The sequence below is a fragment of the Chrysochloris asiatica genome, unplaced genomic scaffold, assembly GCF_000296735.1.
Source record: "Chrysochloris asiatica unplaced genomic scaffold, ChrAsi1.0 scaffold00029, whole genome shotgun sequence".
Taxonomy (NCBI): domain Eukaryota; kingdom Metazoa; phylum Chordata; class Mammalia; order Afrosoricida; family Chrysochloridae; genus Chrysochloris; species Chrysochloris asiatica.
Genome location: NW_006408547.1, coordinates 2,433,846 through 2,460,257, shown reverse-complemented (window position 1 = coordinate 2,460,257; position 26,412 = coordinate 2,433,846). Strand labels below are relative to the sequence as shown.

Genomic DNA, 26,412 nt, shown 5'->3' with positions numbered 1-26,412 from the left:
CAGTTCAAGTCAACCTTGCATCCCAGTGCTTCATCCTGCGGCACCACACCGGGACTCCTAGAATCCATTTATGCGTTCAATAACTATTACCCTCTTCATGAAGCATTATAAATAAATTTAACTTTACTAAACTAAGTAGCAATGGTTTAGTTCCCTTAAACAACCATATATAAACTTCAGTTTAATATCAGACTATGTAAGCATTCAGAATTTGTTTCACTTCTACTGACTGATTTTGGCAGTTTGTATTTCCCAAAATATGCTTAGTTTTCATTCAAATTACCTTATCACTACTCTTTGTTTTAGGATCTTATATATTATTCAAAGTGATTTTAAAAAGTTAACAAAGACGGTTTAAGTCAGGGGTAGGCAAAATTTTTTTTACAAGTAAGTTAATGCGCATTTAGACTTTACAGGCTATCCACTTCCTGTCTGTTCTTATATGAAAGCAGTTGTGTTCCATTGAAATTCTGTTTACAAAAACAGGCTGCTGGCTGGATCTTGGTTTAAGCTGTAGAAATAAGGATCATGCCAACTAGTATCATGATGTGTGCAATTCAAATATGTTAATGTTAACAACAGCAATAACTCCCATTTCCTGAGCTCCTACCATAAGTGCTTTGAAGGAATTCATTATCTCATTTAATCCTCAAAAGAGCTAAAAGAACAGCAAATAATGTTAATGAATTTTAATGATACAGTATTAAGACAGTTACATTATGTAATATTTTTAAAAGATTTATTTTTTAAATACACCACAAAAGATTATGGGCTTTTAGAGACGTAATTTCTTACTTCCCACATATTCCTGAATTAATTTTTTTAGAAAATCCAAAATAAATCATTCTACCCATTAGGAATTAAATTTTGGAGGCTTAAGAAAGAAAAAAACAAAAAGCTTTAAGCATAAATTATATTGCTTAGTTTTTATTTTGAAGCTAGAATTTTGATTAATTAACCTGAATTTAAAATTCATGAAGAAACAGGAAAAAAGAATTTATTTTCTAGGCCATATATAACATTAAAAATTTTCTTTTATAAGAGTTTTCAGTTTGATCTGAGAAAATATATTGTTAATACTATATAGAAAATTGTATCTTGTAGCAGACAGTACATTTAAAAATATATATTCTCAGTTTTTAAAATTATGAGTAATAAAGCTTGAATAATATTTATGTTTTATAGCTATATGTTAAGTATATCATTAGTTTGTGCATTAAAAAATTTTATCAGAATAGTGCTGTACAAACAACTATAAAAACCAAAACCTACACCCACTGCCCCAGAGTGAATTCCAATTTATAAAGACCCTATATGGGCTTTCTGTGACTGTAAATCTAACTGGAGCAGATTTGTTGTTGTTGTTAGGTGCCGTCGAGTCGGTTCCGACCCATAGCGACCCTGTACCGGGTTTCCGAGGGTGTAAATCCTTACGGGAGTAGAAAGCCTCATCTTTCTCCCGTGGAGCGGCTGGTAGTTTCGAACCGCTGACCTTAAGGTTCGCAGCCCGATTCGTATAGCCTCATTTAATTCCCTTGGAGAAAGTGGTGGATTTGAACTTCTGACCTTGCTGTTAGCAGCCAGAGACTAATCTGCAGAACCATCAGGGCTCCTTAGGTCTATATGTTGTTGTTGTTAACTGCCATCAAGTTGATTTCAACTCACAGCAACCTTGTACTTCCTGAGTCCTAACCACTACGCACCAGAGTGCCTTAAAATGACATGCACACACTATCTGTCTATCTATCTATCTATCTATCTATCTATCTATCTATCTATCTATCTATCTATCTATAGATATATAAAGAATGCACACAGTTATTGTTGTTAAGTGCTGTTGAGTCGGTTCTGACTCATAGCGACAGTGTATAGGGTTTCTAAGAAGTGGCTGGTGGTTCTGAATAGCCAACCTTGCAGTTAGCAGTCTACAGCTCCTCATTAACAATGTAGTTGATGTTGTTGTTTAATGCTGCTCGAGTCGTTCTGACCCATAGCAACCCTGTGTAAGTTTTCCAAGTGTACTGCCATACACTTCAAATGCCATACACTTGGATCAAACCTTTAGTTGATACTATATTGAATGAAATAGTATTTTTTATGAAACTCCTTTGTACCTGATGCTTTGATATCTGTGAGACCAAGTTTACTGACATTAACAACTTTCAGATTTTCAAAATCTATTCTTGGATTTGCTCTTCTTGTTCTATATTAAGAAAATCAATGGATTTTGCTAATGAGATGTAACTGATATTAAGGACATTCCTCAGTGGGGTCACAAGAAACTCCTGGTGGCAGGCCCTCCCCCATGGGCCTCCTCGTGCACCAGGCCACACAGAATCCTTAGTAATGTTTATCCATGAGGCTTAAACATAGAATAAGATAAGGTATTTTTATTGTAAATAAGTGGCAAATTGCTTCAATAAATTATTTCTTAGATTATATGAATACTAACAACAAAATTGATGCTTCTTCATCGATTTACATTATTTGTTATATTATTGGTAACCAAGAGAAAGTCTTCCTTGATTTCTCCCCATCTTTTCCTTAAATTATTACTCCATTCTCAATAAAGTTATTTAGATAGCTTCACAAATACTACAGTAGAGTTGCTAAAACACCAGAAAATTTGACAAAATCAGCGATTGTAAAAACATCACAGTAACAAAACTCATAGCGCATGATTGTAGTGCTTGGGGACCAAAACATCATTATTCAAAGTGCTCTTACTGTAATGCCTTAGAAGATTTAAAAAGTAAATTATCGTAGATTTTAGCTTTGTAAACATATTGATACATGCAAACTACATCCAAAAAATGGTTATGTTATTTTAACTAGAAATAGGGATATTTAAAAAAATAATAACTGATTCTCTGGAAATGCCCCATAACCATTCTGTGGCCATTTGGTGCCCCTCTGATGCTGGAGTCCTGGTATGGCACTGTGCAATGAGCACTGGACTACAAGGATGATTTGAACCACAAGGTTGGTGGTTCAAACTCACCAGCCAACCATAAGTCAGGTCAGACGGGTGTGCTGCAGCATGCTCCCACCTCTGCACCTGCTTCCTCCATTAATCATGACTTCTTGCACATTTTAAATGCTTCCAAGTTTCCTCCGTAGGTGTTACACACCTATTGTTAGGCGCGGTACTAGATGTCCTAAAGCTTCTTTGATGAATAGTATCTGTTACATTTTAGTTGGTTATTGGTAACATAGGGTTGCTGTTGATTTTTGTACATTCATCTTATATTCAGATTTATTTCATATTCTGGGTTTTTTTCATTCTTTTTTGTAACATTAGATTCTTCATGCCTTGTAGGTTTCCTACTTGCAGGCTCATTTGCATGGGAGGCTATGCTTTTCTCTCTCTCTCCCTATCTGATCACCCCTAAATTCTTAATGTTGCATCGGTATAGTTGACTCTACCCATATCATGGGTCCTCCAACCAGACTCTTTTAATATCATTTCAAAGCTGCTGGCTTCCTGTGACTTTGGAAATATCATATCTCTTGTTACCATTCCAGAAGGGAGCTTTTTCAATACTTCTTTAAAGGTGATATTTGTCACTCCATCTTCCTAGGCATGTAGCTTCCTATAAAGTCATGGGACAGACCTCAGCCTCCTTTCTCTCCTTTCTCAGCCTCTCTCTCTCTCTCTCTCTCTCTCTCTCTCTCTCTCTCTCTCTCTCTCTCTCTCTTCTGTGATAGCTATGTGTTTTGGGAGTCCTGGTATGGCATTGTGGGTTAAGGTGCTGGACTACAAGGTCGGTTGAACCGCAAGGTTAGCAGTTCAAACTCACCAGCTGCTCCTTGAAAACCCTATACTAGGTTGCTATGTGTCGGATCAAAGGCACTTAACAACAACAATATGTTTGGAGTAGAAGAACTTACATAAGCATGAATTCACTTTGTCATCTTAACAAGAAGCTGCCTTTTCTATAAAAGTAATTTCTGAAGCCATTTGGTTTTATGATCTTTGTAAAAATGAATGTAAGTCAGAGAACCATTTATTTTACTTCCAACAAAATCAGACACTATATGTGAGTTCATTAATCACAAGAAATGACCAAATGAAGAAAGTAACTCATCTTGTCGTAGCAACAGGTCTTTGACATTATCATTAAATTTAATTTCACATTCTGGGAAACTTTAATTAAATAGATTTCTTTTGGAAATACTTTTTTGAGTTTCTAAAGGATTGAAGAAGTGTCTTGTTAGGTTAAAAATAATGCAGTAATGATTGTTGCTGTTGTTGTTGTTAAGTGCCATCGAGTTGATTCTGACACATAGTGACCTTGTATAGGGCTTCCCAAGAGCATCTGGTGAGCTTGAACCACTGATCTTGAGGTTCAGAGTGACCTTTCAGTCTAGCGCATTAACCCAAAGTGCCACACCAGGACTAGTTTAGACTATTTAACCATTCTCCTCAAATGTCTGTTTTTTAATTGTATAGAATATTGATGGTACACTGTGCACTAAGAGTAGGTAATTAACAGCTACATCTGGGATGATACAATTAACTATGTGTTTTATAATTGTTGTTAAAGTGCTATTGAATCAGTTCCAACTCATAGCGACCCAAAAGAGCAGACAGCTATTTTGTAATTACTGGATATGAATTTCATTTAGAGGAATAGGGCTGCCTATTCCTCTAAATGAATTGCATTTCCTGTAAGTTTTGTGTTGTAATCTTCTTTTGTGATATGTGTTTATATCCTTGTTAATGTCCACAGTGCCTCTCTGAAAGTATGAGCTAGAGATTGCAATGTCAGTCTTGGAGAATAGATTTCAATATGTTTCTACATGTGGCTGTCCCATTTACAATGTTATCTTCAGATCCCTGCATGGGACCATCACCTCCTTCATGACTTGTCATCTATAAATGTTCATACATTATTCATTGAATTAAAAGGGCAGCACATTTCCATTGTTCCATTTATACTAAATATGCCATTTTCAATTCAGTTCTTTTTATCCTAAGGTTCAGATGTCTTGTTTTTTCACTCGCTGGTCTCAGAAATCCAATTACAAGTTTTTTGGAAAATAAGCATTTTAAATTAATTTCCCAAGTGTATCACTTAAAAAAAAAATGTATTTTCAAAAATGACATATTGTTCTGAGAGCAAATATTATACCAATTCTTAGAGCAATAAGTCCTTTAGTTTTTGAACTCTGCATTTTATTATTGAGAATTTTCTTGAGAAAAAGGCCGTCAGTTCTAGTGTATAATAAATAGCAATTGCCTTGAGAATTATGGAAATAATAAAATGTGATGTTTAAAGAACTCATTGTTATTGTTAAGTGCTGTTGAGTCAGTTGGTTCATAGTGACTCAATAAAGGGTTTCCAATGAGTAGCTGGTAGGTTTGAACAGCTGATCTTGTGGTTCAAACCATTCTTTCAGTCCAGCGCTTATCCTACAGCGCCACACCAGGACTCCAAACAACTTATGTAGTTGTTGTTACATGTTGTTGAGTCAGTTCTGATTCAGAGTAACCTTGTATAGGGTTTCCCAGGAGTGGCTGGTGAGTTTGAATGGCCAACCTTAAGGGTGACAGTCAAGTGTTTATCCTACAGTGCTACACCAGGACTCCAAACAACTCATTGTTGTTGTGAAGTACAGTCTAGTTGGTTCCGACCCATAGTGACCCTGTATAGGGTTTCCGAGGAACAGTTGGTGAGCTTGAACCACCGACCTTGCAGTTCAAAGGACTTTGCAGTCTGGTGCATTAAGCCACAGCGCCACACCAGGACTCATTAAACTCGTAGATCTCCTAATATTAGTTAAAATCTGCTCTGTTGACATCAAACTATATATATCTGTAGAACCTGCATTCTCAAGGCAGGGTAGCTGAGGAGGGCAATGAAAACACTTCCCAAGGGGTATAAGTTTGTTTGGAGAGGGAAAAATTAACCTTTAATATTTTTGTGAATAAAGCAGACATAGATATGCAGAGCATATAAACTAATACACAATATATCTGTGATATTAAAATTCCATTGAAGAGGAATAAAAAAGAAGTATTTTTAAAGGTCCCTTAAACAAACCATGACCACTGAGTTCATTCCAACTCATAGTGACCCTTTATAGGATTTCTGAGACTATAAATCTTTATAGGAGCAGACAGCCTCATCTGTCCCCAGTGAAACACTTGGTGGATTTGAATCCCTGACCTCTGGGTTAGCAGCCAAGCCTATCAACCACCTAGTGTGGTGCTGTAGGAAAAGAGTTCTAACCCACCAACCACTCCTCAGAGCCCTATACAGAGTCATTGTAAGTCTGAACCGACTGAAACTCATTTACCAACAATTACTCTGAATAACCACTCTCCTTCTCTCATGGTATGCTGTAGTGGCTTGCATATTGTTATGATGCTGCAAGCTGCACCAATGTTATTTCAAATACCAGCCGGATCACCTGTGGGGGACAGTTTTCAGTGGAGCTTCCAGATGAAGATTAGCAAGAAAGGACTGGTGATTCCCCACCCCCCCCAAATTAGCCAAAGAAAACCCTTTGGATCACAATGAAATAGCATTCATTGTAGTGCTAGGAGCCCCCTAAGTTAGAAGATACTGAAAGTGCATGGTGGCTACAAAACAATGGACTTAAACGTGCCAAAGACCATGTGGAAGGCACATACCAGTGCGGCATGGCCTTTTGTTGGACACAGTGTGCTGTGAGCCAGAGCCAACTCAAACACCACTAACAACCAAAACTAAGAATGGACCAACTTCTGCACACAGCCTAGCAGCACCTTCTCACTTTTACAAGGCTCATTGCTTCCTATAAAGGTTGAATTCACTGAATCACTTTGATGCCACCCTGGGAAAAGGGGTGAGTACAAGCCGACCTCTTCACTGCTTCTACCCTGATTCTTTTGAACACTTATAAGCCTCTGAATTTAAATTCTGTGCTAAACCCCATTGTGGCATTGTTAAGTGCTGTCCAGTCAGTTCTGACTCATAGAGACCCTGTGTAGGGTTTCTGAGGAGTCCCTGGTGAGCTTGAACCACCGACCTTGCAGTTCAAATTGACCTTGCAGTCTAGCGCATTCGCCCACAGCGCCACACCAGCGCTCCTAAAACCCATAATCAATATGAAAATTACAGGTAATCACTTAAACTAATTTAATTTTCCTAAACTCCCCTGTTAATTTCTGACATAGTTCTTCTCTATGCCAGAATAAATCACAGTTTCAAATAACTGATAGTATTGTTGTTGTTGTTGGTGGTGGTGGTGGTTGTATGCCATCAAATCAGTACTGACTCATAGTGACCCTGTATAGGTTTCTGAGGCTATAAATGTTTATGGAAGCAGCAAGTCTCATCTTTCACCCATGGAGGGGCTGGCTGGTGGAGTTGAACTTCTGACCTTATTGTTAGCAGTCCAAAACATAACTTACTACACCATGTAGACTAATTAGGTAAATTCTACATGTTTTTATGTGTAGTATTTGAAGGAGCTTGGTGGCACAGTGGTTAAGTACCTGGATTCTGACCAAAAGGTCAATGGTGCGTACTCATGAATCACAATGGGTTGGAATGGACTCAAAGGCACTTAATAACAGCAACAACATAGGTAAGAAAGGTCACATGACACTGGATTACTCTGCCTTGATTTGCACTCCTATGGAGCTCTGGTAGCATAGTAGTTACAAATTGGGCTACTAACCCCAAGGTTAGCAGTTCGAAACTACCAGCTGCTCCACAGGAGAAACAGGAGGCTTTCTGCTCCCATAAAGATTCACAGCCTCAGAAAATCCTGTACAGGGTTGCTATGAGTTGGAACTGACTCCATGGCACAGCAGCATCACCACAACTTTATCTAAGATTTGTGGCAGGAGCCAAACCCACAAAGTGATACAGTACAAGAAGGTCAAAGATTCTCTGTGTGCCCAGGGAAAGCAGAGCTCAGACAGAAGTAGGGTGGATGTGGTGCCGAGTACGCCAATTTTCTAGAAGAAGGCTGAAACTATTAAGACTGTGTTGAGTCTTAAATGTGTTGACTCCAACTGAGGATCTAAGAGATGTGAGCATTTTGAAGTGGGAGGAAATAAGAGAAAGGGACAGGTAGTCCAGTTCTAAGCTTCATCATATCTTGTTATCAATACGTTTAAGCTTCATGTTATGTTAAAAAAAAGAAAAATACATCTGAAAATGCATGTTAAGAAGAGGGAAAGTGTGAATGCTCATTGCTTCTCCCTCTGATAATGTAAAAGCTAATCAGACCCATGCGTGGAAGCTTCAGGGTAGATCTGCATTTAATTTTTCCTAGATTCCCCCAAGGAGTCCTGGTGTGGTGCTATAGGGTAAGCATTCAACTGCAAGGCCGGTTTGAACTGCAAAGCTGGCAGCTCAAACTCACCAGTTGCTTCTTGGGAAACCTATACAAGGTTGCTACGAGTTGGAACTGACTCAGCTGCACTCAACAACAACAGATGGCCCAAGAGCTTTGGGGTAGAGAACAAGAACTGACGGTAATGCATGGACTAAGAACCCAGTGATAGATAGAAATTGCCCCTTGTTAGGAGCAGCAGCAAAGACTGAGCACCCTTGTTTCCTTGGGGCAACTGCCCAGGAGGCAGACTTCTTTTAATGTTCTTACAAAGGCAGTGTATCACCCGTATGTTGCTTATAGTTAAGGAGGACCTGGGAGAGGTCTCCTGATCTCAGTAAGCCCGGAATAGAACCTCACTAGAGGCTGAAGGACTTGCAGGTCCAAGGTTGGGAAAGGACTTCACTAGCTCCTGGGGAGTCCCGACTCGCACCACTTCCTCCTAATGTTCAACAAAAGGGCCAGCGCTTTTTAGGTCATTTACTACCAGAAAACCACCGTACCTCTACCACCCCTCATTGGTCACTGCTCAAGAGCTCATGATGTTATTAGGTGTTGTTGAGTCAGTTATGACGGAAAGAAACTGTCCAGGTCTGAGCCATCCTCACAATTGATTGTAATATTTGAGTCCGTTGGAGCAGCCACTATGACAAACCATCTTATCAAAGGCCTTTCTCTTTTATGTTGACCCAATATTTTATATGCCCTGGTGCAGTGCTATAGGATAAGCACTGGACAGCCAAACACAAGGTTGGTGGTTCATACTCAACAGTCACTCCTCAGAAACCCTATACAGAGTCTCTATGAATCTGAACAACCTCAGTGGCACTTACCAACAACAATATACTTTAGCACACATGATGCCCTCCTGGGATTGGTCCTATCTGACCACATGTCCAAAGTTTTACGATCTCTGCTTCTAAACAACGTTCTGGCTGTACTTCTGTAAGGCAGGTTTGTTTGTTCTTTTGGCAGTCCATGGTGTAGACAATATTTTTCATCAACCAAGAGAATATTATTGTTGTCATTAAGTGCCATTGAGTTATTTCCAACTCATAATGACCCTGTATAGGAGCAGCTGGTTAGTTTGAACGAATGACTTTAGATTCAAACTGACCTTTTGGTCTGGTGCTTATCCTACAGCACCATACTGGGACTCCAAGGGACCATTAGAAGAATAGAAAGCGTACAGCCACAAACAGGCAAACAAAAATTTTTCTCACACAAGAAGAATCAGAGCTTGAAGGGAGTTTCCAAAACAAGTGGAATTTATAGAGGAGACAGTACTTTTGTTTTGTTTTAAATTTTTAAGGAGAAGCAATTATGGCGCTGAAAAAAATCTTCTGAAACTTATTAGACATTTCAAAATGGGATCTTGGAAAAAAAGCATCATCACTGTTGAGAAGCTAATATTACTCTGGAAGATGGAGTGGAAGAATAACTTGTAGAAATCACAAGGGTGAAAGCTGGTTGGTGGATATAATAAGTATCCCTAGGGAAAGAGAAGGACCAAATAGAATCAAAGTAATAAAGTGTGAAGACAATTTCCTGAACTGAAGAAAACAACAAGTCTGTGCACTGAAAGGAGTTATTGAATCTCAGCAGATTAAAAAAGTCCCGTCCTGTATACTTCCTGGACTTCCTAGATTATTAAGAAAAAAATGTTTTAAGACTGAATAAATAACCTACAAAATCAATAGAAACAGTGCATATTAGACAACTCATTTACATTATTGGAAAGCAGAAGAAAATGAACCAGTATATGAACCACAAGAAAAAATCACTTTAACTCAAGAATCTTTATACAGCCAAATACCCATCTGTCTGTGTTAACAATATATTTTATATATGAAAGGATTTCGTTGTGTGCCCCCTTCAGTTGGTTCTGATTCACAGTGACCCTATATAGGGCTTCCCAGATTGTCTAGTGGATTTGAACTGTTGACCTTATGGGTAGCAGTCCAGTGCTTACCCCACAGTACCATACCAGGGCTCATGAAAGGATTAGAGAATATTTATTTAAGACAACTGCTCCAAATAGGTGCAACAGATATAAACTACAAGCCGGATGACTAGATGAGAGAAGAAAAGGAGAGAAAATTGGTGGACTTTGGATCTAAATTAAAATTGATAAAACTGTCAAAGAAAGAGAAATAATTATAGTTCAAGCAGCTGTAATTAAGATTATAAGGCATCTCAGCAAAAGCACGGTTCAGGAAAAATGAGTATTAGTATGGAGTGAAATTGCAGAAATGTACTATAATGTTAGGAGGCCTGGTGTTGCACTGTAGGATAAACATTTGACCAAAAGGTCAGTTTGAATCACAAGGTTGGTGGTTCAAGCTCACCAGTGGCTCCTCAGAAACCCTATCCAGGTTTGCTATGAGTCACTACCAACTGGACGGCACTTAACAACAACTGTAATCTCAAGATTGTCAGGGATGTGAGGAATGCATAGGCAAGTAGATCTGTGTGGCAGCTGATATCAATTTTAACATAATAATACTAAAATGAATGACAGGAAATAAATCTTTGGATTAGAAAAGCAGAGATTTGTTGAATGCTGCAATTCATAGAATGTGCAAATTAACAAGAGGAGAAAAAAATTAACGAAAATTTAGCAAAGCCAGAAAAGATTAACCATGGAAGTCGCAATGGGATATAATCAACACAGATCATAAAACTAAATTCAGAGCATTAAATGTGAGTCAGATGAATTTTCCTATGAAAAGACAAAAAAAAAAAACCAAAAAACAAAAACCAAAAAACCCAAAAGAACAGATACATAAAAACAAAATAGTATACTGTTTATAGGAAATATTTACACACAGTGGCATGTAAAGTATTAAATGTGTAATAGAATGTGCAAAATGTAAAACATTGTCAAGACAAAACTTAAATATGACAGGAGGCCAGCATATGAGGCTAACATGTGAGGTGGACACCAATGCAGTGGCTACCCTGAGGGTCTTTGCATGTCCCTGTCACCTAGAACTTTGCAGTTTAAAGCCTGTGCTGAGAATAAAGGTGAGCACATCCATGTCTTTGTAAGATTGGTGTCTGCAATTCAAACCCACTAGCTGTTCCCACAAAGATTTACAGCCTCAGAACCCAATACAGGGTCACTGTGAGTCAGAAACACCTCAACAGTTACATAACAACAGTACTTAGGATAGAAGAGCAGGCTTTAAACCTGTACAAGGTGAAAAGGCAGAACCGAGATGGATTTCCACTGAGCCTGCACGTCAGTGAAAGAAGTCATGGGACTGGGATTTCAGAATCACTTATATTCATAGTCTTAAAAACCTCAGCCAAGAAAGTAATTTAAAATGTGCCTTTTTTTTTTTTTCCAGACATCCTAGTACCCTAAAGAGCTTTGGTAGCATAGTGGTTACAAATCAGGCTGCTAACTTCAGGGTCAGCAGTTCAAAACTACCAGCTGTTCTGCGGGAGAAAGATGAGGCTTTCTGCTCCCATAAAGATTTAAAGCCTTGGAGACCCTTTACAGGGTTGCTATGAGTCGGAACCAACTCCCTGGTACATGACCACCACTCCCAGTACCCCTGACAGAGTTCTATTGTGGTGCTGTAGGATAAGCACTGGACCACAAGGTCAGTTTGAACCGCAAGGTTGGCATTTCACATCCACCAGTCACTACAAGGAAACCCTATACAAGGTTACTGAGTCAGAACCAACTGGTTAGTGCTTGGCAACAACTGTACCCTAACAGATCCAAAGCAAAATGTTTTCTGGAAAAAAAAAAAAAAGTACTCTAAATAGAGGTTTTGAAAATATAAAAAGTCAGTGGTGATTTCTGGTAAATTGTAAGTTACCAAACTGACAACATAAGAAGCCTATCAGAAAAAACATAATGAAGCTTTTGCTATGTTGTTGTTAAGCACCCTCAAGGTGGTTCTGACCCATAATGATCCTGTATAGGGTTTCTAAGGAGCATCTGCTGAGCTTGAACTGCTGACCTTGTGGTTCAAATGACTTTGCAGTCCAGTGCATTAACCTACAGCGCCACACCATCACCTACTAAAAGGATTCTTCCCCTGTAAATCCCTGTACATGAACTGGAAATGAAAGTAAGGTTTTCAGTATGGTTGTAATCATTCGTCATTATACAAAGTGTCTAATACTAAAGTAACTCCATCATTGTAAATAAGAGATAAATTATTAACTCCTGCTATTACCACTTCATTATTCCATATGCTGCTTTATAACTGCATTGCAGTAAAGCAATAATATAACTAACTGTAAAAAGAAATTTTATCTTAATTAGCAGGTAAAATGTCCATATTTCTATGGAAGCTAAGATACTTTATTAAAAGTATTAGAATTAATAAAAGAATCTAATGAGATGGGCATAGAAGATCAATATAGGAAAATCAATAGCATTTCTCCCTACTGGAACTATTATTACCATATAAATGGTAATAATAAAAATAAAGAAGATTGTATTTACATTAATGACTGAGGTATTGAATCTTCAGAAATTGTTGGGGACTGACCTTGACATAGTTGTGTTCTTCATGAGTGTTTGGTTCACGAGGAGGGGAGATCAGTGGCGATAGAGATAGCGAAAGAATACACAGACAGAAAGAAGGAGGGGGACAATGAGGCACCCCAAAGCCAGGGTGGATACATCACTGGTGGGCAGACTTGGGACTACAGGCATCGTGGCCTCTGCAGGCAACAACTTACTGCCCTGCAATCTTTACTGCATGCCCTCCAACCTGTAATGCACACTTGGGGAGGCCTGGGCCTCTGTTTTATTTAGGGGAGGAGCTTCACACCAAGCTGGGAGGGACTAAAACAGGATACAACTAGCATCAGTAATTTTCCAGACTTTCAGGTAACTTTACATCGTACTTCGCTGGTTCGAATCTCAGGCCGGCAGCTTGGTTTCTCAGACTCAATTAACATATCTATAGTCCCTGAGCTCAGTTGGGGGAGGTAAGGATAAAAGCTTGGGCGGAGTCCCACTGTTTCGGCTTCCTGAGCCAGGTCTGCAGGAGGATGAGAGACGCCCAGGTGAATGGGCTGCACCTGGAAAAGGGATTAGGGAGAATGGGTTCTCTGTCTATAGAACAAAGAACCGAGAAGTAGCTAAGATATTTTTAGTTAATCCTTTGGAGAAAGGCTTGACCTTGCAACCTTTACAGTCTTCGGCTTTAGGAAAATATCACAGTTATCTGTGGATTATCAAGGGCTCCATGTATTAAATTAATAAATATAACTGGATATTAAGATGAAAAACAATTTGCTATTGACTGCCAGTGGCCTCATTTGTTACACTCGGGCCTATAGGGCCTCGAACCTCTGACCAGGCCTACACGGTCTGCAACAAGAAATAAATTTCATCATTAAATAATAAGATCTGTATGAGGAAATCTCATTGATGAAGACAGAACAGAATGCAAATAAATAAAAAAACATAGCATGTTCTTAAATAAAGACTTGATATTAATTATTTTAATATTCTATTTTGAATATGAAAGATAAAAAAATTCATTACATTTAAAGATAAGCATACATGACCATCTAAAATCTAAAGTCGTTATACAACTAACAACGCCAGAGTTAAAAACAAAAACAAAACTATTGACTTAGGGAAAAAATCTTTACAGCACATGTAGCAGACAAAGATAAATGTCTTTAATATCAACAACTCCAAAAGCTGGTAGGAAAGACAAACAATACAACAGAAAATTGGCAAGGTTAGAAGCAGAAATTTGTTTTTAAAGAGATTAAATTTATGTGACAAATACACATATAAGCAAATGAGCAGCAGTTAGTAGAGTGATTATATCTGGTGCTGGTGCAGATTTGGGATAAGCATTTGCTACAACTGAAAGGCAGGTATTATAACGTTCTGAAATTAATAACTTAAGCACTATACAATCCTACACAAAATCAGTATTCTTCTGATATTATACAAGGCTTATGTTAAAACCTTGTTATAAAGTAGCAAAATGAGCTTAGTCAGAATTATTGGAGGCTACAAGGATGTTTGAATGTCTCTTCTGACATCCATTTTGACCTTCTCCTTCTTTCTTGCCTTCTTAATGACTTTTTATTTTCTCCCTATATGATGTTCTGGATGTAATCCCACAACTCTTCTGGTCTTCGGTCTCCAGTATTTAATGTATCAAATGTGTTCTTCAGATGATCTCTAAATTCAGGGGGGATATATTCGTGGTCATATTTTGGCCTTGTGGACTTGTTTTCATTTTCTTCAGCTTCAGTTTGAATTTGTATATGAGTAATTGATGGTCTGTTCCACACTCTGCCCCTTTTTCCACAGATGTAGTCAATTTGATTTCTGTGTATTCCATCTGGTGAGGTCCATGTTTATAGTCGTCTCTTATGCTGTCTAAAGAAGGTATTTGAAATGAACAAATCATTGATTTTTCAGAGTTCTATCATGCATTCTCCAGCATCCTTTCTATCACCAATTCCAACTATTGATCTTTCCTCTTTGCTCCCAACTTTTGCATTCCGGTCACCAGTAATGATCAATACATCTTGATTGCATGTTTGATCGATTTCAGATTCAAGAAGTTGGTAGAATTCTTCTATTTCATCCTCGCTGGCTTTACTGGTTGGTGCGTAAATTTGAATAATAGTGGTATTAACTGGGCTTCCCCGTAGGCACATTGATATTATCCTGTCACGCCGTTCCTCTTCAATTTGTCACTTCCAGCATAGTAAACCATGTGGTTGTCAGATTCAAAATGTGTTCCATTTCATTTTTGACAATTTCCACTTTACCTAGATTTATACTTCGTATATTCCATGTTCCAATTATTAATGGATGCTTACAGCTATTTCTCTTCATTTTGAGTTGTGCCCCATCAGCAAATGAAGGTCCTGAGGGCTTTACTCCATTCACGTCGTCACAGTCAACTCTACTTTGAGGAGGCATCTCTTCCCCAGTCTCATTTTGAGTGTCTTCCAATATGAGGGGCTCATTTTCCAGCAGTATATCTGACAGTGTTTCTCTGCTGTTCATAAGGTTTTCCATGACTAAGTATTCGGAAGTAGTTTTTTTCCTCTTTCTTCCTAGTCTGTCTTCATCTGGAAGCTCATCTGAAACCTGTCCACCATGAGTTACCCTACTGGTATTTAAAATGTCCCTGGTATAGCTTCCAGAACCACAGCAACTCACAAGCTACCACAGTATGACAAACTGATAGATGAATGGTGGTGAATATATATATATATGTATGTATATAAAGCATCCATTCAGGCAACATCCAACTGCAAATGTATCTGTAGTTCTATAAATTTATAATGTTGTTAAGTGCCATTAAGTCAGTTCCTACTCATAGCCACCTTATATAGGGTTTCTGAGGAGCGGCTAATGGATATGAACTGCTGATCTTGTGGTTAGGTTTCCTGTTCTTATCTTATAGCACCACATCAGGACTCCATCAACTTATAATATCGAGTTCAGAAATCCCAACTGGATATCAGGACATAGGGATATAACCTTAGAAACAAAGAACAAATTCTCCAAACTATAAAACCATTCACTCCACTGAAAGCTACAAGGCTAAAGAAAATGCCAGAGACACTGGTATCAAATATGGAGAAGTTGATAATAACTCAAGGACCACACACAAAAGCACATTGACAGTCGCTCTAAGGCATGAAGCTCATTCAAGATGCTTAAAAGCAGTCCCAGACCCTGATACCAAGTTTAGTGCTAACTCTAAGTGGTTCAACACTTCAGATAGCCTTTTTCATGCATAACATGAAAGTCAGTGGTGAGCCTGAGAGTGCCAATGTGAAGGCAGCAGAAGAATTTGTTGAAACTTTATATAAACTAGGTGTTCACATAATGTCCAAATCACATTGCGTCCTACTTCATAGAATATATCATAGACGTTAAGGGATGCATATGTGGATATGTACCTACACACACGTTACTTATTATAGAATACTGATTTCTCTGCTTGTTCTGTGATCCAGATAAGGGGACGAAGTATTTTAATTGCAATTATTACTATGTAAGTAGCTGTTTTATAATATATTGCATGCATCATGAAGTTTCATGGGTGGTGCAAATGGCTTGTCTCCTGGTATCAGCACTAGACTTAGAATCACAAGTTCGGCAGCTCAAACCCAATACGTGCTCCTCAGAAACCCTATACAAGGAAGCTATGATTCAGAACTGACTCTACAACACTTAACAACTCTAATCACACAGTTGGTTTGACCTGCCAGGTCAGCAGGTCAGACTCACCAGCCGCACCTCAGGAACTCTATGCAGGTTCACTATGAGTTGGAACCCATGCATGGCACTTAACAAAGACAATAACATTGATCACAAGGTTGATGATTGAAACCCACGAAGAGGTCTTGCATGCAAAAGGCCTGGGGATTTTCTTCCATAAAGATTACATTTGAGAAAACCTAATGGTGCTCAGTTCTATTCTGTCGCATACGGGGTCTCCTTGTGACGGAATCAACTTGATGTGATGGGTTTAATTTTAGGTTTTCATGCATTATAGAAAGTTTATCTTTAGAAAGTATAAATTATATAAAAAATAGCCTTTCATTGTATATAACAGTTGTATAAATAGAAATGGCTTTCAAATAATATCAAATTAATGGATCATAAAAAATTACCATTCACAAATATTACAAATTTTGTCATGCTTTGCTTAAAATACTTTTAGTGTGCTAATTGTTATATTTCAATAATTGGTTTTTATAAGATGTCATTCTTGAACATTTAGGGACTCCTCTGTTTATATAATTGTGTGTGCAATATATGCACTAATAAATATATAAAATATTTTGAAATGAAAAAAAATGTTTTGGATTCCAACTTCAATGCCTCTCTGTTCCTTTAGGTGGCTTTTACAGTTCTTTTTGACTTGGAAGCTCTTCTGAAGATCTGGTGTTTGGGATTTACTGGGTATATTAGCTCATCCCTCCACAAATTTGAGCTGCTCCTTGTAATTGGAACTACCCTTCATGTCTATCCTGACCTCTATCATTCTCAGTTCACATACTTTCAGGTAAGACAAATAATGCCCACTTGTTCTCAGGTTTTCTTTTTTTTTTTTTTTTCTTTTCAGATTAAATACCAATCATAATGATCATTATGTGCAGTAACTCAAAAGAATCCATAGGTGTTACAAATAATGAATAGACTTAGGTGCTAATTGAAAAATTGAATTTGGTTTAAATTACCTTATTTGAAAGGTATCTGCTTCCCAAAAACCAGTCTCTGAAAACTTAGGGAGCACAGTTGTACTCTGACACACATGAAATCAGCCACTGGTACTGGTATAACAACACATAGTAAGTGTCAACCTGCAATGGGACCTCTGGCAGCCATGCATACTGAACCACAGAAGTCATCTTGGTTCATCTTTCACTAGCACCAACATCTTTGGATGTAAATTCCTTGTTACTGGATTTTATCTTTAGGCTTGGTAAATTGAAACAATTATATTAAAAACCCTTCAAAAGTCACAGTAATTATGATAATTGACATGCAGTTTATAAATTTACATAAAACACAAAACCAAACCTTTGATTTCTAGTAGATTCCAACTCACAGCCACCCCATGGGACAAAGTAGAACTGCCCCATAGTGTTTCCAAGGTTCTAGATCTTAATGGAAACAGATGGTCATGTCTTCCTCCTGAAGGAGAGACTGGTAGGTTTGAACTGTCAATCTTTTGGTTAATAAGCATGTGCTTAACCACTGTACCACTAGGACTCATTTTATATTAATATGCAGTTTCCAAGATAACATTTTATAAACCTGTAAGTATCATGTATCTATGCTTAATAGCAAATTTTTAACTTCGTAAAGATGTTGGGAAATATGAATTTAATTCCAAGTAAAGTTGTCTCTTAGTAATAAATCTAAATATATTTTCTAATTATGGAAATAAGGATTTTAATATACATTTATGCATTGCAATTAGTTATTTTTAAATTTTCAAAACAAAAATATTTAAATTACTTAGAAATATCTGGTATTTTCTTTGTGATGATTAAATAACTATAGTATCATTGGTGATGGTAGTGGTTATGTATTGTGAAGTCGGTTCTGACTCACAGTGACCCTGTATCAGGTTTCTGAGGCTATGAATCTTTAAGGGAACAGAAAGCCACAGAGAGATTGGTAGTTTCTAACCGCTGACCTTGCAGTTAGCAGCTTGACTCATAACCCTTTACTCTACCAGAACTCCTATGTTGTCATTATTGCTTTATAATAATGGGATAATTATTTTTTTCTAAAAATAAGACATGTTTTATATCATGTGTATAATTAGTCAATAAATAAAAAATAATAATTGCTTTCTTTGTAACTGTGTATCAATGTGCTTATTATGCTAAGTTTTTGCCCAAATAATAAAAATGTCTTATTTAACATTCTAGTTAAAAAATCTCTCAAATGTTGTTTTTGACCGAGGGTGGTCATTTATATCATTTATATTTATATCATTTATATTTATATATTTATATCTTTCTGGCTGAGGGTGGTCATTTATATCATTTCTCATGGAAGTATCAGCACGTGCATTTTTTTCTTAATGTTGTTGCTCAGTCCCATCAAGTCGATTCCGACTCTTAGCAACTTTGTACAGGATTTCTGAGGAGCAATGGATTTGAACTGCCGATCTTGGGTATGAAGTCCAGCACCATTTATATCACAGCACCATACTAGCGATCCAATACGGAATAAAATTGCAGTAAATTTATAAAGAAGTAAATCAGAGAAACAGAATTCCAAATCTTTAAAATATGTTCTAAGTTCATTGATTTTCTTTACTATAGTAGTAAAAGGTGAACTTCTGATGTGGTGCTGTATGATCAGCACTAGACTGAGAACCATAATGTTGTCATTTCACACCCACCAGCTGCTTCTCAGAAACCCTATCTATACAGGATCGCTATGAGTTGGAGTCAATTCCATGGCACTTAACAACAGCAACAAAGTTATCATTTTCAAGCCAATACTAACTTCAACTGGTAGATCACAACTTGTAACTAATAGACCTGGAGGAAAAGGCATGAAATATAATTCACAAGAATGAAGAACCAATGTCCTCCCAAACTGAAGAGTTCTCATGTTCACGCATGTTAGAACCATGACTCAACTTTCACTACTCCAGCGTCTTCAGATATCATCCCCTGTGATTTGTTGTTGGACATAAGTGGAATGGCTGTGATCAGAAATACACACATGCTTAAGACTGTTGATATATGAGTAGATGTGTTTTACAATAGGGCCTGGTCCTTGTATGCTTTAAGGCTGTATAGATTCGGAAAGACAACACAGACATTTAATACTTATTGTAGAAGATCATTTTAAATCATTATGGAAAATATGCCTGATAGTTTAAACAGCAGATATCTTTTTTATGAACCTATTAAGTTAACAAAATTTAGAATATGTTTGATTCCTAATTTAGCAAGGATATAAAATATATGCCAAAAATAACTAAACATTAAACCCAGTACTGTTGAGTCGCTTCCCACTTGTAACAACTCTGCACACAAATTTGTTGTTGTGTGCCATGGAGTTGATTCAGACTCATAGAAACCCTGTGTAGAGTTTCTAAGAGTGCTGACTTTGCAGTTACCAGTCCAGTGCTTATCCTACACCAGGGCCCATGTACAGAGTTGTTGTTGTTCAGTGCTGTTGAGTCCATTCAGACTCATAGTGACTTGTACAGGGTTTCCAGGAGCGGCTGGTGGATTTTAACCACCAATCTTGCAGCTCAAACTGACTTTGTAGTCCAGCGCATTATCCTACAGTGCCACACTGGATTCTGTATACAGAGTAGATGACTGGAAAGAAATAAAGGAAAATAATATTAGTTATTTCATTTTATTCCCACAAAAATCTAAAACTGGCATGCATGAGTCTAAATATTAAGTTGTTATTGTTAAACGCCATAAGTCAGTTCCAACTCATAGAAATCCTGTATAAGATTTCCAAGAAGCAGCTTGTTGGTTTGATCTGCCAACCTTGTGGTTGGCAGCTCAGTGCTTATTGTACGGTGACAAACAAGGACTCCAGTCATTATATATTATGTCACATATTGTTGTTAAGTGCTGTCGAGTCTATTCCATTCCAACTCATAGCAATCCTATACAGGGTTTCTGAGGAGCGGCTGGTGGGTTTGAACCACTGACCTTATGGTTTTCAGTCCAGCTCTTATCCTACCATGCCACACCAGGACTCCATATATATATAGAAAAATATTTACATCATAGCAAAATTTACAGTTTATATTTTGCCTTTGATTCTGTATTACAGTTTAAAACAGTTTAATTTATGTTAACAGTTAATTGCTTTTCATTTGTATCTCATATATGGTCATTTAAAAATTTTTCTTGTAGTAATTAGGTGTCAAGGATTTTTGAAAATTCACATATGGAGAACTCATGTATTTGAGAACTGGACAGATGTGTTATCTGTGGGTTCATTTTGAGCTCCCTTTTTGGTTCTCAAAGTTTTCCTCTCACTCAACCTTATACACTTATTGGCAACACATGATCCCATAACAAATTTTATATTTTCATATTGAAATAAAATAAATGGCTGCTTTGAAAAGATCAGTTATCTCTGAGACTAATTATTGGTGTTATTCAGTCAAATGATATTAACTGAGCACCTACTATATGCCAGACACTGCCCTACATACTGAGTGAAGGAGACGAACAAGACTCCCACTTCATTGAGCTTAAATTAACGAAAGAAAGGCAGTTCCAGGAAAGTACACAAAGGAATGTGTACTCTAGCTACCAGAAATGTTATAAAGGAAACAGAAGCAGGGGAACGGATATGGGATATGGAGTAGAGTGTGCTTCTTTTATAAGTTGTTCTCAGAAGCCCTCTGAAGAGGTGACATTTGAGCAAAGACTGAATGAAGGAAGATCTGAACAACAGAAGATCTGGATTCCAGGCAGAAAGAATCACAAATTGCACATGTCCTGAGAGAAGACAGCTCAGTATATACAAAGGTCAGTGTGGCTGCAATGGAATGAATGGAGAGTAGTATGATCCCTAAGGGAAGTGTTAACCAAAGTCTCACAAAGTGCTCTGATCCTTATATTCCAAAGTAATTATGCCCAGACATGGTTCTGTACATTCTATTTTTTTTCTCTCATAATAATTTTGTGGGAGAGATTATACATATAAACTGAACTCCCAAGAGGTTTTTTTAACTTTGCCAAGACCATATACCCAATAAACAGCAGAGCTGAAACTCATTCCCAAGAAATTGAATTTCAGATTCCACAATCAACCACAGTTTTTACAGTTGTTGTTAAGTGACGTCAAGTCGGTTCTGACAGTTGTTGTTGTTGTTGTTAAGTGCCATTGAGTCGACTCCTAGCCACCCTGTATAGGATTTCCGAGGAGCAGCCGGTGGGTTTCAGCCGCCATCCTGTGGTTACCAGTCCAGTGATTATCCTATAGTTCCACATCTACAGAATGACCTTTAAGAGACAGACTTAGAAATGTGACCAGGAAAATGTGCTTTGGAATCAATTACACAATATTGTAAAGTGCTTGTCTTGGATTCTTTATCTATAAGAACTCAAAATCATAAAGCTTTATTGAGTGGACAGAGTGAAAAGCAGGAACTTTTCCCACACAAAATACAAAGGCATAGTTGGAGGCACTGATAGGATTTTGCCTTTCTAGGTATTTGGATATAATGCTGTGAAACTATGGATCAAATCATCACATGGGATATAATTGTTAAGTTTTATTTCCTGGAGCTAATGAAATATTAATTTTTCAGAATTACACAGATGTGCACAGGAAGTTTTTATTATTAAGATAGGACTCAAAAGTACTCAGGCAATCTTTTAAATATGGTTTTAATACGAATGGGAAACACAGATTTGATGTAAAAAGTTGCTGCTGTAAACTTGCCTGAATTCAGCTGTTCATAATTGGATATTAAATCATTTATGTTTGAGAATAGACAAATCCGATATAAATGTGAAGCCTTTCCAGATTGTTATTCTGGATACTAATACCGGTGGGAATGTTTTAACAGTGCTTCTGTAAAGCTAAGTATTGGCTCTTCAGAAAGCTAAACTGACAGAAAGATGCTCTCATTTGAGGACAGAAATCAACAATTGTATCAGGAAGAATTGAGAGTTTCACCCTGTGATATTATACATAATTAGAACAACATTATTTTCACGTAACTTTCCCTTAAATATTTTGTTAAAAATTTTAATTTACATAAGGGAAGTATGCATCTTCTCAACTCGTTAAAATGTTTCTCTGTTAGTTCATTGACTATGCTGCAAGTCATACCATTTGTTTTCTATAAACAGTAGGAATAGAAGTTGTTGTTGTTGTTGTTATGTGCCGTGGAGTCGGAACCGACCCATAGAGACCCTGTACAGGGTTTCCGAGGGTATAAATCTTTACGGGAGTAGAAAGCCTCATCTTTCTCCCGCGGAGCAGCTGGTAGTTTCGAACTGCTGACCTTGCAGTTCACAGCCCGAGTCGTAACCACTACGCTACCAGAGGAATAGAAGAGTTGTCATTAATATTCCAGGTTAAGTCACAGTTCAGCAGGATTAATATGACTTTGGTTTAGGTGCTGTTGAGTCAGTGCCAACTCATGGAACTTTATGTCCAACAGAACAGATCACTGCTCAATCCTGCACCAGCCTCACCGTGGTTGTGTTTGAACCCATTAGAGTCTAGAATGGTGTCATTGTTAAGGAGTTTATTTCTTCACCTACATTTCTTATTTTGCTTCATTGTTCAACTAGCTTTTTGCATGTGGTGGCAGGAGAAAAAAAGTGCTCCTAGAAGCTCCAGGCATCCTTGCAATGCCAGTTAGGGCTAAAAACAGAATACCTCTTAAAGGCCCAGCACACTACCACAACCACAACTGCCAGGACAAGTTTATTCAATGTAAAATGCCAAGAGATACATAAATCAATTTCTACAACATCACATTGTTCTAAATTTAGGTTCTGTGTTAACACCTAGTTGTAAGTGAGTTTGGAAAAGCAGTCTATAACATTGGAGTCCTAGTGTGGCACTGTGGGTTAATGCACTGGACTGCAAGGTTGATTTGAACCCCCAGGTCAGAGGTCCAAACTTACCAGATGCTCCTCAGAAACCCTATGCAGGGTCATTATGAGTTAGAACTGACTCAGTGGCACTTAACAATAGCATTGTGTAGCCATGTGCTAGACTAAAATTCTGAAAGTTATTTATTACTTACAGGAAAAATGAAAGAATAGATATTGGGGTATTAGTCTTAACTACAATTAAAGAGTCATAGGTTTATTGGTTTTTAGTGTTTTATTTCTTTTATGAATGTATACTATATATTGGAAGTTTTATGAGACAGTGTATGTAATATTAAATTTAATGTTGTTCTTAGTTTTTGAACATTAGGATAATTTTATTTTTATTTCAACTGTATGTATAGTTATTACCACTTAGAATAATCACACTATATGTTAAAACAATTGAGCTACTTCTGGAATTCATCAATTTTGGATGAATTAATAAATCTATTAATAAATGTATTAGAATTAATGAAAGAATAAATAATAGAATTAATAAAGAATTCATTAATTGTAATTCACTGAACTCTTGCTATATAACAGACACTGAGCTAAACTAACATTTAGTTACTATTTTGTTATTTTTCCTCCATTTGTTGTCAGTTTGTCATACTGTGGTGACTTGGAAGTTGCTGTGATTCTGGAAGCTATGTCACCAGTATGTAAAATACCAGCAGGGTCACCCATGGTGGACAGGTTTCAGCAGAGCGTCCACACTAAGACAGACTATGAAGAAGGAGAGGCAGACCACTTCTGATGTTTATTTACTGAAAATGTTATGAACAGCAATGGAATATTGTCTAATACAGTGAAGTTTGAGAAGATCAAGTATTGTAATTAAATGTGCAAAGACCTGGAGTTAGAAAACCAAAAGAGAAGATCACACTTAGCATTTCTCAAGCTGAAAGAACTGAAGAAAGATTTCAAACTATGTTTTGCAATATTGAAGGGTCAGAACCAACTCGACAGCACTTAACAACAATAACAACATGGGCCAAATGGAGTCCTTTTGTGCTGCTATAAGATAAGCACTGGACAGCTAACCATAAGGTCAACAGTTCAAACCCACTAGATGCTCCTTAGAAACCCTATACAGGGTAACTATTAGTCAAAACTAACTCAGTGGCACTTGACAACAACAACAAATGGGCAAAATACTCAATGATTCAGGAAGCATCAAAAGTCACTGTATCAAAAAGAATTGAGCAATGTCCAACCATTTCAAGAGGTAGCATACAATCAAGAACCAATGGTACTAAAGGAAGAAGTCCAAGCTGCACTGAAGAAATTGGCCAAAAACAAGGCTCCAGGAACTGATGGATTACAAACTAAAATGTTTCAACTAACTGATGCAGCACTGGAGGCACTCATTTGTGCATGCCAAGAAACTTGGAAGATTGATGCATGACTGACTGGTTGTGCTAATTCCAAAGAAAGATGACCCAATGGAATGTGGAAATCATCGAACAATATCATTAATGTCACATATAAGTAAAATTTTGCTGAAGATGATTCAAAATCATTTGCAATAGTAAATTGACAGAGCGCTACCAGAAATTCAAGCTAGATTCAGGAGAGGAAATGGAACAAGTGATGCCATTGCTGATGTCAGATAGATCTTGGCTGATAACAAAGAATATTTAGTTGGGCTTCATTGACTGTGCAAAACATTTGACTGTGTGGATCATAACCAACTCTGAATAACATTGTGAAAAATGAAAAATCTGGAATACTTAATTGTGCTCATAAGGAACTTAGACATAGACACAACAGAGAGTTCTTAGGACAGAACAAGGGGGATGATTTAAAACCAGGAAAAGTATTCACCTTTAGGTTATATCTTTTACTCAGTTGAATGTTGAGCAAATAATGCTGTATTGTTGTTGTTGTTGTTAAGTGCCAACGAGTCGGGTCCGACCCATAGCGACCCTGTACACTGAGCAAAAAATCCAAGAAACTGGATTAAATGAAGAAGAACATTGCATTATGATTGGTGAAAGAGTCACTAATAACCGGCTATAAGCAGATGACACATCCTTGCTTTCAGGAAGTGAAGAAGACTTCAAATACTGACTGATAGAGATCAAAGACTGCAAGGGTGTGAATTACAACTCAGTGTAAAGAAAACAAAAATCCTCACAACTGGACCAATAAATAGCATCTTGATAAATGGAGAGAAGATTGAAGTTGTAAAAGACTTCATTTTACATGAATTCACAATGAATGCTCATGGAAAACAGAAGTCATGAAACCAAATGATGTATTGATTAGGGAAACCTATTGCCAAAAAAACAAAACAAAAAATTCTTTAAAGTGTTACAAAGCAAAAGTGCCACTTTGAGGACTAAGGTGTGCTTGACTCAAACAATGGTATTTTCAGTCTACTCATATGCAAGTGGAAATTTGACAGTGACTAAGAAAACCTAAAGAATAATTGATGCATTTGAACTATGATGTTGACAAAGAATAATGAAAGTACCACGGACTGCCAGAAGAACAAACAAATCTGTCTTAGAAAAAGTACAACCAGAATTCTCCTTAGAATGATGATGGTGATGATGAGACTTGGTCTCTCATATTTTGCATGTATTGCCAGGAGGCACCAGTTTCTGGAGAAGGACATCATGTTTGGTAAATTGGAGGCTTCGCTAAAAAGAGGAAGACCTCTGATGGGATGGACTGATACTATGGTAGCAGCAATGTGCTCAAGCATCACAATGTAACAGGACTGGGCACTGTATTGTCCTTTTTGCATAGGATTGCTCTGAGTCAGAGCTGGATAGCACTGACCAACAACATTGTTATATTTTGTTTATAGAAGCTAAAATAGAAAAAAAAAATGCTTTATAATGTACTGTGATAACGAAAAGGGACCCTGGTAGCATTTGTTGTTGTTGTTAAGTATCGTAGCATGGAACTTTATTCGCATCATCACGGTCAACTCTACTTTGAGGAGGCAGCTCTTCCCCAGTCGCATTTTGA

The 26,412-nt window shown here is 37.4% G+C and overlaps 1 protein-coding gene across 1 annotated transcript in view; it reads left to right on the top strand.

Moving 5' to 3' along the window:
* Positions 1 to 26,412, top strand: part of NALCN (sodium leak channel, non-selective) — a 535,846-nt gene that overhangs the window by 221,989 nt on the left and 287,445 nt on the right. The window contains exon 11 of the mRNA XM_006846666.1: positions 17,202 to 17,369. Within this exon, the coding sequence (XP_006846729.1) occupies positions 17,202 to 17,369 (168 nt within the window). The remainder of the gene's footprint in view (positions 1 to 17,201; positions 17,370 to 26,412) is intronic.